This window comes from Neofelis nebulosa, chromosome 17 (assembly GCF_028018385.1).
Source record: "Neofelis nebulosa isolate mNeoNeb1 chromosome 17, mNeoNeb1.pri, whole genome shotgun sequence".
Classification (NCBI taxonomy): Eukaryota; Metazoa; Chordata; class Mammalia; order Carnivora; family Felidae; genus Neofelis; species Neofelis nebulosa.
Window position 1 is genome coordinate 55,184,344 of NC_080798.1, and position 16,727 is coordinate 55,201,070.

General features: G+C 46.0%; 1 protein-coding gene across 4 annotated transcripts in view; it reads left to right on the forward strand.

Moving 5' to 3' along the window:
• BCO1 (beta-carotene oxygenase 1) overlaps nt 1-16,727 on the forward strand; it is a 41,738-nt gene that overhangs the window by 2,695 nt on the left and 22,316 nt on the right. The window contains exons 1-5 of one of the 4 annotated variants that reach the window (XM_058709715.1): nt 572-1,913; nt 2,135-2,263; nt 12,587-12,716; nt 14,277-14,424; nt 16,018-16,162. In XM_058709715.1, coding sequence (XP_058565698.1) covers nt 1,838-1,913; nt 2,135-2,263; nt 12,587-12,716; nt 14,277-14,424; nt 16,018-16,162 — 628 coding nt within the window. In that variant the 5' untranslated portion in view covers nt 572-1,837. Of the gene's footprint in view, nt 1-571; nt 1,914-2,134; nt 2,264-12,586; nt 12,717-12,752; nt 12,905-14,276; nt 14,425-16,017; nt 16,163-16,727 lie in introns of those variants that run through there. The other 3 variants (XM_058709716.1, XM_058709717.1, XM_058709718.1) reach the window with 3 other exon arrangements.

Here is a 16,727-nt window from a genome sequence, read left to right on the forward strand (position 1 = left end):
TACAGAGCTTTGTTTTGGGGTGATAGAATGTTCTGGAACTAGATGGTGATGGTTGTACAACATTGTGAATATATTAGAAACGCCTGAATTGTACACTTGAAGATGGTGGATTTTGGGGGGCACCTGGGTGGCTCAGCTGGTTAAGCCTCTGACTTCAGCTCAGGTCACGATCTCACTGCTTGTGAGTTCGAGCCCCGCGTCATGCTCTGTGCTGACAGCTCAGAACCTGGAGCCTTCTTTGAATTCTGTGTCCTCCTCTCTCTCTGCTCCGCCCCCACTTGCATTCTTGCAAACCTTACAATTACACAAACATGACACAGCATTAAGATTTAAGATTTTAAAAAATGTTAAGATTTTAAAAATTTTTAAATTTTTTACACAGAAACGTTACAAAAATCTTAAGATTTTTAAAAATTTTAAATTTTTTACATTAAAAAAAAATTTTTTAATCTTAAAATTTTCTTTTATGTGAATTTTATTTCAGTAAAAACAAAAAAAAAATGCACAAAGCTCTGATCCTGTCGTACTCTGTTTTGACCTGCCAAGCTGTCCCTATTCTTCTGAGCATTAAAGCAAAGCCCTCGGTATGGTCTTGTTGACCTTTATCATGGGGCCCCCGCTTAACTCTCCAGCCTGAATATTTGGGGCATCCTCACTCGAAAATTACAGTCCAGTCTTGCGAAATACTGACACACCAGCTGGTTTTTCAGCTGGTCTGGAATCTCTTGGTTCAGGTTCCTCCAGAGAGAAGACTTCAGATGTAGGTAGTTTATCCGGGACGTGATCTCGAGAAACACCGGGAGGGAAACCGGAAAAGGTGGCAGTGTGAAGCCACCGACCACCGTGAGCCATCAGAGCTGAGCCCTCCGGACGCAGTGTAAAGCATGCCTCACATTGTCCCGACTGAGGGCAAGGAAGTGGTGGCATTTGACGCCCTCCTCCCCATCCGTCACCGGGTGACAGCCGCTTCCAGGGGCATCGACTCCAAGGTGTTGCAGCTTGCCCAGCGTGTGGGCGGGGCAGCTCCCGCAGCGAAAACCAAGCCTTCCGGCAGAGAGCTGCAGGTAGTTGCAGATGGCAGCCTTCGGGGAGAGGTCTGTGCCAGGAGGGCGAGGGTGGGGCACCAACCACGTTCCAGCACCCTAGCTCTGGAGCAGAGCTGTTCAACAGAAATAAAATGCATGCCACGTGGGCACTTTCAAGTTTCCCGATAGCTACAGTCAAAAAAGTAAAAACCAGGTAAAGTTTATTTTAATAGTATATCTTAACAGATCCAAAATACTGTAAGTTCAGCATGTAATCAATATTTTTTAAACTGCTGATGAGGCTCGCCTGGGTGGCTCAGTCGGTTAAGCGTCCAACTTCGGCTCAGGTCATAATCTGACGGCCCGTGAGTTCGAGCCTCATGTCAGGCTCTCGGCTGACAGCTCAGAACCTGGAGCCTTCTTTGAATTCTGTGTCCTCCTCTCTCTCTGCCCCTCCCCTGCTCACACACTCTCTCTCTCCCCTGCCCACAAAAACTAAACATTATTTAAAAGAAAAGACATGAAAAAATAAAATTGCTGATGAGATATTTTACATTTTCCTTTCATGCTTAGCCTTTGAAATCCGATGTGCGTTTTATACTTACAGCACATCTCAGTTTGGACTAGCCAGGTTTCAATGCTCAGTGGCCACACGAGGCTGGTGGCTGCCATATCGGACGGCACAATTCTAGAATGTTCTTTCCTTGTGCCTTTGTGAGACAAATACCTACCTTCCCTCAAGACCCAGCCAGTGGCTCCTTCAGGAGGTACCCTCCCAGCTCTCACCCCACCTTGGGGTGAGGTTCTGTTCCATGCAGCACTCTTGTAGAGCTGGTGACGTCACCTTTATCCAAGTGTGGTTTGGGCGTCTGTTCATCCATCTCCTCTGTGAGTAGTAAGCGGCTTGAGGACAGGGTGATATCTGTTCATCTTTGTATCCTCAGTGCTAGCACAATCTGGGCATGTCCTACCCATTCTGGAAACAACTACTCTATGAACGAATGGGTGCGGTGAGCGGCACTGGGACTATGGCCTCCGTTCCTCTCCGTGGCCATGTCTCGTAGTTTTCTGGTGGGGACGAAGAAACAAAACTTTCTTTGTCTTAACAGGCAGGATTCCATCATGGCTGCAGGGCACTCTGCTTCGCAATGGGCCCGGAATGCACACAGTGGGGGAGACCAGATACAACCACTGGTTTGATGGCCTGGCTTTGCTCCACAGTTTCACGATTAGAGACGGTAAGAGTACCGTGTCGATTTGCTATTGCTGATGAAAGACGACCACAAGTGGAGTAGCTGAAAACAGCACAGATTTACAGTGGTGGAAGTCAGAAGTTGAAACGGGGCATTGGCAGGGCTGTGTACCTTCTGGAAACTCCAGCGAGAGAGTCGTCTTCTTGCCTGTTGCCGCTTCTAGAGGCCACTTGCGTTCCTCGGCTTGGGGCCCCAGCTCCATCTGCAAAGCCAGCAGCAGGCCATCTTGTGTGCATGCTGTCTCCCTCACTCTCCCCCGACCCTACCCCCCTGCTTCCATAATCACATCTCCTTCTCTGACCCTGGAGTCTGCCTCTTATAAGGACCTTTGTGATGGCATTTGGCCCACCCAGATAATCCAAGATAACCTTCCTTCTCAAAGTCCTTAATTTAATCACATTTACATTGCCCTGTAAGGTAACATACTCATAGATTTCAGGGATTAGAACACGGACATCTTGGGGAGGCCATCATTCAGCCAACCACAAAGCACAAACCTCCCTGGAAAGGTGGCCAAGGTTCTGTTTCGAAGATTCCAACCTGCAAAATAATATGCATTCTCAAGAAGGTGGGCAAGAACAGGAGATTACTGGCTTTGGAATCAGACATGCCTCAAGTCAAAATTGGAAGAGCATAGAGCTGAAAAGAACAGAGGTCATTCTGTTGCTCACCAGGCAAGGCCAGTCGCTCAACACCAAGCTCAGTGGTTCTTCCCTGGGGGCAAATAGAAATGGCTGGACAAGGCAGAATTCTGAGTGCAGGTGCCTGGCTCGAGAGGTGGATTGTAGGCTATTTGCTGTTGGCCGTGCTGTCACAACAGCATGCTCCGAGTTCTTACGGACATCTGGGATGGGTGGCATGAGGCTTTCACAGGCTCAGAGTCACATGCTGGGCACGTTCACGTCCAAGTGCTTCTTCAGCTTGGTGACATTTTTCTTGAACCCCTGCATTCCAGTGTGATAAACTGGTCACTTCACCTCACTTGGCCTCAGTTTCCTCCTCAGCATAAAGAGCCTGATGATTCCCTCTGGAGAGCTGTCTGATCATTAGAAGTCCTGGGTGTCTAGGGGCACCTGGGTGGCTCAGTTGGTTGAGCATCTGACTTCGGCTTGGGTCAGGATCTCCCGGTTGATAAGTTCGAGCCCCAAGTCAGGCTCTGTGCTGATAGCTCAGAGTGTGGAGCCTGCTTCACGTTCTGTGTCTGCCCTTCTTGCTGCCCCTCCCTTGTTCATGCTCTATCTCTCTCAAAAATAAACAAACATTAAGAAAATAAAAAAAATTAAAAAAAAAAAGAAGTCCTCGGTGTCTAGCAAGGGTGTGACACATGGTAGGTAGAGAATAGATTGAAAACCACCATCATTGTCGCTGGGTTTGAATCCCATCTTCTTCCTAGCTAACATGGACCCAAGCTGTGTGACCTTGGCCAAGTTACTCACCCTCTCTGTATCTACCCCCCCCCCCCCATCTGTGAAATGGAGATGTCAGCATATGTCATAGATATTCTGCGGGCAGTGGGATCTTTTATATATACAGTTGCTGTGCAAGTTAAAGGCATTAATATGTGTAAGGAACATTGTATAATGCCTGGCACATAACATATGCTCAGTAAACATTACCATTATTTTTGCTTAATTACTAGTTCTTTTAAGCCATTCAGCAATTACTTTTTTTTTTGAGTGCAGACTCTATGCCAGTGGCTTGCTCTAAGATTTCACAAATAGAGACCCCATGTGTGAAAACCATGAGCTCTGAGTTTACAAAAACGAACAGATTTTGCCAAGACTGAGCTACAGAGTGGATGGTTCCATATTTCCTGACAGCCCTAAGCCTTAAAAATCCCCTTTTCTAGACGACAGTTACCAGTGATTCCTAGGGAAATAAAGGTGCATGAAAGATAAAGGTACAGTGGCTTCCTTCCCATGAGGCCCAGCTTGGCTGGACTGCCAGGTCCTTGTGGCCCGTTAGCGCTGTGTGGGAGATGTTCCTGTCCCCTCTTTGCAGACATGGTAATGGGAACTTCAGAAAGGTTGAGTGACTTATTTGAGGTTACGGAGGTAGGGCTGGGATTTGATTTGTGTTCTCTAGGGTTAAAGTTTGCAACAATCCCTGCTGTCCCTACCCCACCCCCACATCACTCCCTGAGAAATGGCAGGTAGCCTAAGTGACCCCTAACAGCTTACTGAGTGGTGGCTTCCACATCCCTCCATAGGGACTCCAGGGACAAGGGACCCAGCAGGGATGACCAAGCTATGGCCGTCTTGCAGAAACATGGCTGCCATCCACCCAGACCCTTGAATGGGCTACACAGGCAAGTGACCAAAGTTGTCCCTTGCTGCTTAGACACTCTAGAAGTTTGTCATAGATTTTCAAACTCAAAAATTGTTGTCAGAGGTAAGTAGTCATTTTGTTTTCTTTTATGGGATGGTCAGTCGGATGTGACCACAAGAGGACACCCAGAGAGGCTTGGGAGGACAAAGGCTGTTATCCTCACAGGTCCTAGGAGGCACCGTGTCACACAGGCCCACAGGGGACAGCACCAGGGGGATCCAGAAGCAGAAGACTGAGCAGGGGAAGCACATAAGCCATGGCCTGTACTGGGGTTTCTTTTTTTTTTTTTTTTAATTATTTATTTTTTAATTTACATCCAAGTTAGTTAGCATATAGTGCAACAATGATTTTAGGAGTAGATTCCTTAATGCCCCTTACCCATTTAGCCCATCCCTCCTCCCATAATCCCCCCAGCAACACTTTGTCCTCTATATTTAGGAATGTCTTATGTTTTGTCCCCCTCCCTGTTTTTATATTATTTTTGCTTTCCTTCCCTTATGTTCATCTGTTTTGTCCTTATGTTCATCTTAAAGTCCTCCTATGAGTGAAGTCATAGGATATTTGTCTTTCTCTAATTTCACTTAGCATAATACCCTCTAGTTCCATCCACATAGTTGCAAATGGCAAGACTTCATTCTTTTTGATTGCCAAGTAATAATACTCCATTGTATGTATATACTACATCTTCTTTATCCATTCATCCGTCGATGGACATTTGGGCTCTTTCCATACTTTGGCTATTGTCAATAGTTCTGCTATAAACATCGGAGTGCATGTGCCCCTTCAAAACAACATACCTGTACCCCTTGGATAAATACCTAGTAGTGCACTTGCTGGGTTGTAGGGTAGCTATATTTTTAGTTTTTTGAGGAGCCTCCATATTGTTTTCCAGAGTGGCTGCACCAGTTTGCATTCCCACCAGCAGTGCAAAAGAGATCCTCTTTCTCCGCCTCCTCGCCAACATCTGTTGTTTCCTGAGTTGTTAATGTTAGCCATTCTGACAGGTATAAGGTGGTATCTCATTGTGGTTTTGATTTGTATTTCCCTGATGATGAGTGATGTGGACCATTTTTTCACACGTTATTTGGCCATCTGGATGTCTTCTTTGGAGAAGTGTCTATTCGTGTCTTTTGCCCATTTCTTCACTGGCTTATTTGTTTTTTTGGGTGTTGAGTTTGATAAGTTCTTTATAGATTTTGGATACTAATCCTTTATCTGATATGTCATTTGCAAATATCTTCTCCCATTCTGTCAGGCTGCCTTTTAGTTTTGCTGATTGTTTCCTTCTCGGTGCAGAAGTTTTTATTCTGATGAGGTCCCAGTAGTTCATTTTTGCTTTTGTTTCCCTTGCCTCCAAAGACATGTTGAATAAGAAGTTACTGCGGCCAAGGTCAAAGAAGTTTTTGCCTGCTTTCTCCTCAAGGATTTTGATGGCTTCCTGTCTTACATTTAGGTCTTTCGTCCATTTTGAGTTTATTTTTGTGTATAGTGTAAGAAAGTGGTCCAAGCTCATTTTTCTGCATGTTGATATCCAGTTTTCCCAGCACCACTTGCTGAAGAGACTGTCTTTATTCCCTTGGCTGTTCTTTCCTGCCTTGTCAAAGATTAGTTGGCCACACGTTTGTGGGTCCGTTTCTGGGTTCTCTATTCTGTCCCATTGATCTAAGTGTCTGTTGTTGTGCTATGTACTGGGGTTTCTGAGGGAAAGACATGACAGGGCAGAGTAGATAGCATAGAATGGCTGGTGTGAATAGGGTTGGTGGGCTTTGGACTATAGGGTTGCTCCCTGATTGCCTGGCACCTGGCCCTGGGGGGATTAAGGTGGAGGTAGATTGCATTCCAGAGTACAGGGGCCAGACAGAGGAGGTCTGGCTCTGGATTGGGTCATTTCCCATGTCATCTCAAAGATATGCTGGGCCCTTGGCTACCTCTATGAGCCGGCTAGTCCAGGGAAAGATAGTTTCCCCCAACCAGAAAGGTTTTTTTTTTTTTTAAAGATGTCTAAACATCATAATATACAGAAAATAAAAATGTATATACTGTAGTTGTATCCATAATCTGGAACTATGGAAAATGCGAAGTATGGAGAGTGCACCCAATTACTCACCCTTCCCCATGCTGCTCTTGAACCTGGCTTGTGTCAAGCGTACGTGACTTGATCTGCTTTGCAGTGGTCAGCTCGCCATTCTCCAGCGTGTGGTTGGAAGCCCAGAGCACAGGGTTTCTGTTCAAATTGTGTTTCATCACCCAACACAGGGCCTGGCCCTAAGGGACACTAGAAAACTCTTTATGGAGCCAAAATGGCATGAACGAGGTAAAGCTTGTTTTGGAAGAAGGAAGCAATCTCCCAGCCCATCTCTTCACCACTCACTACAGGGAGTGCTTGATGGCCACTGGCCCAAGTGCTTCAGGTCTACCCACAACTCAGCCCTCCCTACAGCTCCTAAGGAAGGTACCTCTCGATTTTACAGAAGAGTCTGAGGCCCAGAGGACATGTAACTTACTCAAATACACACAGCTAAGAAGTGGCGGAGGGCAGGTATAATCCAGAATCCAAAGACCTAAGCTTTATGCAGTTCTGTCCCCCTTCCCTCTCCTGCCAGCTACCTGCCCCCCTCTTCATTTCTCCAGCTCAGTCCTCTCAAGGCTGCCAGATTGCCAACCCTGGTGTGGCACAGCCTGGCCTCATGTCTCCTCCTTATAGAACTCCCAATGGCTCCCCATTCCACTCCCCAAGAGTGGAAACGTAAACCAAATATATTACATACTACTATACATGATTCAAGAGGGCATACACAGAGTGAGCAGGGTTCTCTGATTTGCAGATAACACAGAGCCAGTATTTCTCAAAAGGTGGTTTGTGTGCTTCTCACATCAGCTTCCCCTAGGATTAAAGCTGCAAATCCTGAGACCCCACCCAGGCCTGAGTGGGTCATCATCCTAAAGAGTAAGATCAGAACATCAATGTTTCTAATGCATTTCCTAGATGATAGATCACATCAATCAAAAGAAACCCTAACTCGAAAAAAACTTCGAGCAGACCACCACAGTGGACCTGTATCCTAGCCGCCCTGTACCACCCAAGACCAAGGTGGTGCTCAAGCTTCTGCCATTGTTTCAGAGCCCCAGGTGATTTAGTGTGCAGCCAGCACAGAGAACCTGAATCAGCCAGACCAGTAAGAAGAGACTGGAGTAAGAAAGCGAAAAGACAGAAAAATGGTTTGTGGCCTTCAGCAGAGGCCAGTGAAAGTTAATGTTTTGAAAACCTAGCAAAGATTTGGGGCATCTGGGTGGCTCAGTTGGTTGAGGATCCAACTTCGGCTCAGGTCATGATCTCACGTTTCATGGGTTTGAGCCCCTCATCGGGCTCTCTGCTGACAACTCAGAACCTGGAGCCTGCTTTGGATCCTGTGTCTCCCTCTCTCTCTGCCCTGCCCCTGCTCATGCTCGCTCTCTCTCTCTCTCTCTCTCTCTCCTTCAAAATTAACAAACATTAAAAAAAGAATAATAAAATAAAATAAAATGAAAACCTAACAAAGATTTAACTAAAGGAGGCAGAGTGCAGGAGAAACCAGACAGACAAAGGAGTGCTCTTTTTTGTTAAGTCTAAAATTGTTTGAAAATTAAAAATTTTTTATAAAGCAGGCATAGAGGAGAATGAACCCAAGTCTCCTCAGCAGTACATTTGATACTTTTCTAATAAGAGACAAGGTCATTGTCCCATGAGGATTCGAACATGTGAATTCCAAGAGCCAGCATCACCAAGGTTTAGGGACAAAAAGAGCTCTTGAGAACTTAACCTTTTCTGAAGCGGACTTTTTTGAATTATTATAGCCCTAAATTAGCCTTTTAGAAGTTTGCTTAAAATGGGGAGATATGTATATATAAAAGATCCCACTCCCCACAGAATATCAAACTTGACCCAGTTCTAGAAGATTCCAGGCAGGAGCACAGCTGTTTACTTGTGTCCCTTTAGAAAGAGTGTGGCTAATTGGGGCTCACCAGGGATCAGGGTGCTGGGGAATGTGCAGTGGCCTTTAATCTCAGCCTCCGAGTTGAGTGTCAGCCTTGAGCAACTCCAGAGACCCGTTTTCCTGTGGCCCCTGAGCCCTCGGTGCTCTGCGACTGGTTGTTTATATGAAATGGGCCTCCTGCTGACAGCCAGCCTGGATTGGATGTTTACATTTCAAGTGAGCATAATTCAGCATTTTAGGTGAAGCACCTTAGCTAGTGTCTGTGGGTGGCATACCTCAGAGAGAGCGACCAGTGAAGGACAGGCTGGCTCTGGGGGAGGCCAGGATGGCCCTGTAGCAGATTCTGTATAACACGTGACCAAAGACCAATGTACGTGTGGCCTCACCAACCCCCAGCTGAGTCTTCCTGCCTCCAGGATTGTTTTTGGATAATTCAGAAGTTCAGCAGTCGTTACTTGGCAAGTGCATGCTGTGTGCCAATGGGCTGAACTCCTTGTATCATTCCATCTCATTTCAAACAACCAATCCCATCTGGGGAAGGGTTGGGTGATCCCGAATTTCCAGTTGAGAAAACTGAAGTTCAATGAGAGAAAGAGACTCACCCAGGGTCACACAGCTTGGACTGGGACTAAACGTGGAGCCAAAGCCCTGCCCACTCTACCTGCTGCATTTCAATAGCATATGTAGCTTTTACTGAACACCTACTATGTGCTTTACAGGCCTTAAGTGTTATAGCAGCTCTGTAAGGAACATACCAAGATCCTCACATCAGAGCAGAGAAGACAGAGCCTTGCCTCTGACACAGGTCAAGGGCATGGATGGTGGATGACCAAGCAGAGTTGAATCCCCTCAGGGGTGGAGATTTGCCTGCCCTGCGTGCCCCCTGCTTCCTGGCCCACAGAGGTGTTTCCTGGGTAGTAGATGAACACGTGAACCCAGAGCTGGATTAACCAAAAGCCCCAGCTCCCAACAATTCCTCTCTATTTCTTCCTGCTGCCCCAGAACAGAACTTTCCATTCTGAATTATCTCAGTGGTCTTTATTCACAGCAGCCACCTCTGAAAAGATGTTTGAGGACAGAATGAATGGTTATCTGCCCCTGGGCACACACCATTTACCTCCTGAAGACTGGAGAAAGAACTAGAAGGTTCTTCATGATCTCTTCCAATTTTATGAAGCCTAGTGTCACCATTATTGTTACATCCATCTAAGCGCACAGATGGGAATCATTACCACTGAAGTGGACACTCCCATCCTTTGGATACAATACAATCCTGAGGGTGAAGCTAATTGAGGCCATCAGAGGGCGAGATAGTGGTTCTCTGGGTAGGGGGAAGCTGGTGACTGGACAAGATATGAGGGGCTTCCAAGGAGGTTCTTGTTCTGTCAATTAGGAGGTAGCTCATATGGGTAGGTTCATTTGGTGAGGCTTCATCAAGCCATGCAGTTACGGTAGCACATTTCTCTAAGTATATTTTTAATAACAACCATCAGACAGAATGGTCAAACTGATGGTGGTGGCTGTGTCAGGATCTGAATCCAGCTTACCCCCTCACTAGCTGTGTGGCTTCAAGCAGTGTACTTAATCTCTCTGTGCCTCGGTTTTAGGAATTGGAAATGGGTCTGCAGGGCCACGAGTGCCTTGGCTCTTTGTACTTCATTTGCTAAGAAATTTGAAACCTCCCTGCGTTGTTTAAATTTTGTTTCGCTGTTAATTAGCTAATGACATTAGGTTGATTTTTTTTTTCCCCTTAAAGAACGCATTTCTAGTTGGTGTATTCTATACACTTCCACTGTTCTGAGAATTAAACCAGAAAATACACATAAAGTGTCCACACAGTTGGGGCGCCTGGGTGGCTCAGTTGGTTGAGCATCCGACTGGCTCAGGTCATGATCTCATGGTTTGTGGGTTCGAGCCCCACATCGGTCTCTGTGCTGACAGCTCAGAGCCTGGAACCTGCTTCAGATTCTGTGTCTCCTTCTCTCTTTGCCCCTTCCCTACTTGTGCTCTGTCTCTCCCTGTCTCTCAAAAATAAATAAATGTAAAAAAATAAAATAGTTTTTTTTTAATGTCCACACAGCACTTAGCACACCCATGCTCAATAAATGTTAGCTCTTAGCACGATTTCCTTTCTGAAATATAAAAAGTCACCAGACCAGAATTTCTTGGGAAGGTGTTCCCAAGCCCATTACTCACAGTGGATATGTGATGGGCATTTCTCGGATCAACTTTTTTTATGGGAATGAAATGTCAGTATGACCTGCACCCTCCTTTTTTGCATATTATAATTGTACCAGCATTGGAAACCTACATCTGACTACAGCAAGGAATGTGTTCTTTAGGGTGGAAAAATCAACATGTCACTTGCTAATTAACAGCAAAATTAAATGAAAATTTAAAAACCCACAGGTTTCAAATTGTCCGGCAAATGAAGTTCAGAGGCCTCCTGTAGCCCAGTAGGGTGCCATCCCTTGACCTCATCTCATTCCTGCTGCTCCAAGCCCCTACCTCATGCTCAAGCCCATCTTGACTCAGCTCTTACAGGAGGTGGGCTGGCCTTTACACCGCCAGGCCTGTGCTTTCACACTTTCCAGGAAGAGTGAATGCAAATGCCTTACTCCCTCTCCTACTTGCACCTCCCCAGTCTATTGTGGGCAATTTTATTCGTCTTCCAGGAGCTCTCTCGAGTGCTTCCCTCCTCCAGGAAGACTTTCCTGATCCATCCACTCCCAGGTGGGCCTCCTCAGCTCTCTCCTCTTTTCTCCCCCACCCCTGCTCCCCTTTGTCTCCCGGAAGGGACCTGTGAATATGTTACAAGTCAGCCTGCAAAGTAACAGGGTCTTTGCAGATGTGACTAAGTTAAGGACCTTGAGTTGGGGAGTTTATCCCGGTAGGCTGGGTGTAATCACAAGGGAAAGAGGAAGGTCAGAGGGTAGAGTGATGTGACCACAAGCCAAGCAATGCAGGCAACTTCTAGAAGCTAGAAAAGCAAGAAAAGGATTCTCTGCTGACCACTTGCTTTTTAGCCCTTAAGACCCATTTCAGCCTATATCTTCCAAAATGGTAAGATAGCAAGTTTGTGTTGTTTTAAGCTACTACGTTTGTGGTAATTTGTTACAATAGCCATAGGAACCTAATACAGGTCTAGAACCATCCAGTACATTTTCAGTTCGTCTTGATGAACTGGTCAAGAGTCCCTGCTTTAAAAAAAAAAATTTTTTTTAATGTTTTTATTTTTGAGACAGAGACAGAATGAGAGTGGGTTAGGGGCAGAGAGAGAGGGAGACACAGAATCCAAAGCAGGTTCCAGGCTTCAAGCTGTCAGCACAGAGCCCGATGCGGGGCTCGAACTCACAAACCATGTGATCATGATTTGAGCTAAAGTCGGAAGCTCAACCCACTGAGCCACCAAGGGTCCCCAAGAGTCCCTGATTTTATGTAGTGACTTAGATTTTCTCCAGTAACTGCATGAATTAGACATCCACACACGTACTGACCTACACAGAATTGGGTCCTAGGTCACCCTCTGGTTGTAATAGGCATCAAATATTACTCCAGGGGCTAAAAGGCTTCCAGGGCTGAACCAGACCCTGGGGAAACCCAGCCCCCAAGTATGAGGCCTTCTGAGCCAGTCCTCCAAATCTGGACCTCCCTGGAGGGAAACCAGCATGGTAGAAGAGATGGTCAATGGGCCAGGTCAGCACCTCTTGGTTAGGTGACATTTGGCCGGACAACTGAATGTTCCTGTTCCCTGCCATGTAAAATGGAGCTCATCAGGATACTTACCCTGACATACAGTTGTGAGTCTCAAGTGAGAAAATGTGTGTGAGAGCACGCTGCAAATGCTCTTATATCCAGCACACGTTAAAGGGGACTGCTTTACTGAACTCACCTCCCCTGTACCCCCCCCCCAATAATACCCCTAGAATGGCTGAAATTGACCTTAAAACTCTGTAAAAGTGTCAGCCTGGGATGATTCTGCATCTTTTTTTTTTTTTTTTTTCAGGTGAAGTCTATTACAGGAGCAAATACCTGAGAAGTGATACCTACAATGCCAACACCAAGGCCAACAGGATTGTGGTGTCAGAGTTTGGAACGATGGCCCATCCAGACCCCTGCAAAAACATATTTTCTAAGTAACTGTCCATTTTGAATCTGGTGATGCTTTTTGACATCCTTGGTGGTCAAAACAACCAGCATTCACTTCCCTGAGAGTCATCCTTAGGGTGCATGAAAACCACCTGACCGGGCTTTGACCGTCTATACTATGCAATTCTTGATCACTGAGAGCAAGAGGGGCAGTGAGCGTCTGACAGATGATTAGGTATTTTTTCCATATGGCTGGTAGGAGAGCAATTTGGAATTCTATCTCAAAATCACAAGTGTGTGTTCTCTTCAATCTAGAGATAATCGTGCTCACATCTGGAATGACAAACGTGCAATATTATTCACGGTTGCATCATTTGTTGTGATGAGGAACTGAAAATAACCCCAAATGTTCATCAACAGAAGGGTAGTTAAATAAAAGTGAAATATATACAAGAAAATACCAGGCAGAAGTAAAAAAAAGAATAAGGATGCTCTCTATGTACTCAATGGAAAAATTTCCAAGATACATTGTTGAGTGGTGAGCGTGGGGCGGAATGAGGTATAGAAAGAGCATATAATATGTGGTGTAGTGTGCAAAAAAAGCAGGAAGAAATGTAGATTTATTTGTACTTCTATGTGTCTAGAGAAACTCGTAGGGTCTATGAGGAGGGAAATGGGCAAATGGGAGAAAGAGATACGGAAGAGTTTGTTGTTGTTGTTGTTGACTACATTTCAAATCATCTGAGCTCTGATGACTCTGAATGTGTCACACACTTGACAACTAAATTGTTGGCCAGGGGATCAGACCTGCTGTCCGTATCTCCTTCCTGATACTCTTCAGATCTAGGAGAGTTAGGAAATGTGTTAGTACGCTGGCCCAGAGACAGAAGATTGCTTCTCCTTTTCCGGAACTGGCCTCATCTTTCCAGTTCCAGGATCCAGTGCTGGGGCTGGCACACAGCAAGCACTGAACTCAGGTTTGCAGGTGTGGGGAGGAACCAGGCAGGAACAGGGGAGGAGGAGGAAATGAATGCAAAACCAGCATCTGTGAGACATCTTTGCTGCTTCACTGCTTGCCAGTAGGGGGAGCACTAACCAATACGTGGATCCCGGATCTTCTGATCAAACTAATGATGAGTTTTTAATCTCACAATTTGTTTGCTTTCCTTTAAAGAAAATAAAAGAAAACTAATTTCCTGGACAAATTCAGAGGGTTCTCATTCCTGCCAAAAGCAAGAATTAGCTGTTTTTCTAGTCTTTGGGAGCCATTGTGGATGGGTACATACGATTTCTGTAGAGCTTCTTAAAACACTTCAGAACAACCTACCAGCTCTTGATATCTGTGGTGTGGGAGACCAATGGATTTTTGAGAGCCCAGGAGGGTTCAGTTGGTGGCCATCTTTTCCCCAGATGACTCATGTCTTAGCTAACTCAATGTGGGGGTATCTTTGGGCAACTTGATACCCAAGTCCTCCAGACTCCTCAAGTCTTTGAGACCCTGAAGTAGAGCATTTTAAATGGTAGGGAAACTAAAGCTATCTTATGCAGAACTTTCCAGCTGGGTAGACACAGCCAGTGATTTGCTATTGATCTGCTTTCCTCCACAGAGCTTTTTCCTACTTGTCCCATACCATCCCTGATTTCACAGACAACTGCCTGATAAACATCATGAAGTGTGGAGAAGACTTCTATGCGACCACAGAGACCAATTACATCAGGAAAATCAACCCACAGACTCTGGAAACCCTGGAGAAGGTACCAGCGAATGTATAACCAGCATCAGTTCCTGGTCTGTGAAAGGGACCTGAGTGGGGTCATGTGGCCTACAGGAACTCACAGGAGCATCCCCTCCTCTAAAGCCATTGGATCTTGAGTTTCCCCAGCACAACACTTAGCACTAGATTCTAAGCTCCCTTAGGGTTGGGACTCTGTGGGTTCATCTTGTTTATTCATAGGGTTACCAAAACAAAGTACCACGAACTAGGTGGATTAAAACAACAGAAATCTATCCTCTCACAGTTCTGGAGGCTGGAAGTCTGAAATCCGGGTGTCCGTGGAGCCATTCTCTCTCTCTCTCTCTCTGTCTCTCTCTCTCTCTCTCTTTCTCTGAAGGCTCTAGGGGAAGATTCTGGCATGCCTCTTCCAGCTGCTGGTGGCTGCCAGGAATCCTCAGTGCTCCTTGGCTTGTAGATGCATCACTCTAATCTCTTCTAGAGACACAAATCATTGGATTAGGGCCCACCTCCATCCAGAATGACCTCATTTTAACTTGATGACATCTACAGAGGCCCTGTTTCCAAATATGTTGAAGCCCTAACCCTTGGTACATAGATCTTTTTGGAAGACTCAATTCAGCCCATAACACTGTCCACCGTCTTGGCACTGAGTGGGAAGTTTAATGGGAGTTGGAATGAATGATGGCACCAGAGTGCCCAGACTCTAGCAGCCCTACCTGGTGTTGACCTGCAGAGGGAGGCCTTAGGCAGAGAGCAAGGGGATGGAAATAAATCCCCAAGCAGATGCCTTTCCCGGGCAGAATCAAGTCAACATTTTCACGAAAATCAATAGACCCACTTTCTTCTCCAGCTGGCTGGCCAAAGCCTCATTGTCTCCTCAGTACATTTTAACGATCTGGGAAAGGGAGTGCTTTTCATAGCTGCGAAGTTATGGCCAGCACCTTTGAAGCTGGGCAGCATAGGTCCAACCAACGTATGCTCTCCACAAAGCCTCAGAGAGGAAATACTAAGAGAGCATGAAGTACTGGTTGACTTCTGGCCGGAGGTTGTGCTATTCTTGGAGAGGAAAGGAAGACAGTTGTTCCCCCGGCCACACATTATTCTATGGCTGTGCCTTCTTCGGAGTGGGGGGTCATTATGGAGCTCGTTAGTTGAGTTTCCCTTCGACCAAGTGTTTTTATAACTCTGTTCCCAGAATAATCCTATGGGAGAGGCCTGGAGATTTATGCCTCTGTGGCATGCAAAAGGGGAGAATTTAAATGATGTAACCAGAAAGACACCGAGCAGTGGCTAAGATTAGCGCTAAGGCTGCCTCTCTGCCTAGGTCATCACTCTGGCCAGGCAATCTGCCTCCATGCTGAGGACACCCAGGGGGCAGGGAAGAGCATACAGCTCACCAGCTCCCCTGCAGCCTCTCTGCTGTAGGAGGCTCCCCCTGAGGTCATATCAGGTTTCAAGAGTAAACATCCTCTTGAAAGGTGAAGTCGCCTTACCTTCAGACCAAGAGGTATGCAAATGTAGCCATCATCACTCTGAATCTAGAAGCGGCCAGCTCTTCATCATCTCACCCTCCCCACCTCCTTTTTAAAACCAGGTGTTTGTCATTTTGCAGGTGGATTATCGCAATTACGTGGCGGTAAATCTGGCAACATCGCATCCTCATTATGCGGCTGGAAATGTTCTTAATATGGGCACATCCATCATGGACAAGGGGAAGACAAAATATGTGATCTTTAAGATCCCTGCCACAGTACCAGGTAGGTCATTCTGGGGATATGATGAAACACAGATGTCAAGCAAGGGTGGCTCCTTCCAAAGAGTTCTGATTTTTGTTGATGACCTGAGACTCAATCTGACACTTTCCTACATGGGTGATTCAGATGACCTTGAATCTTTTTTCCTAAAGGAGAAAAAGAGGTGTGGCTGGACTTCCTTTTGGAAGAAGTAAGTTCCTTTACTATTCTAACCTGTTTTTCTTTAGGCTCCAGTTCATTGATTCATTAATTTACCCATTATTCACCCATTTCCCTATCCATCCATCCGTCCATCCATCCACCTATCAGTTATCATCCAACTGTCCGTCTGTCCATCCACGCACCCATCAAGCATCCTTCCATCCATCCATCCTTCCTTCCTTCCATCGATATCTTTTAGTTTTCTCACAAAACTTTGTATGCCAAAGCTGTGCTGCCCACTCTCATCCCAGCCCCTGAAGCCAGGCTCCCAGTGTTGTTGTGGGGGTTCAGCCCTGCTTCAGACTGTCAGCCTTTCAGACCCCCACCCCATTCTCTGGGCCTTCTGAACCTTCTCCATTTAAGGCCA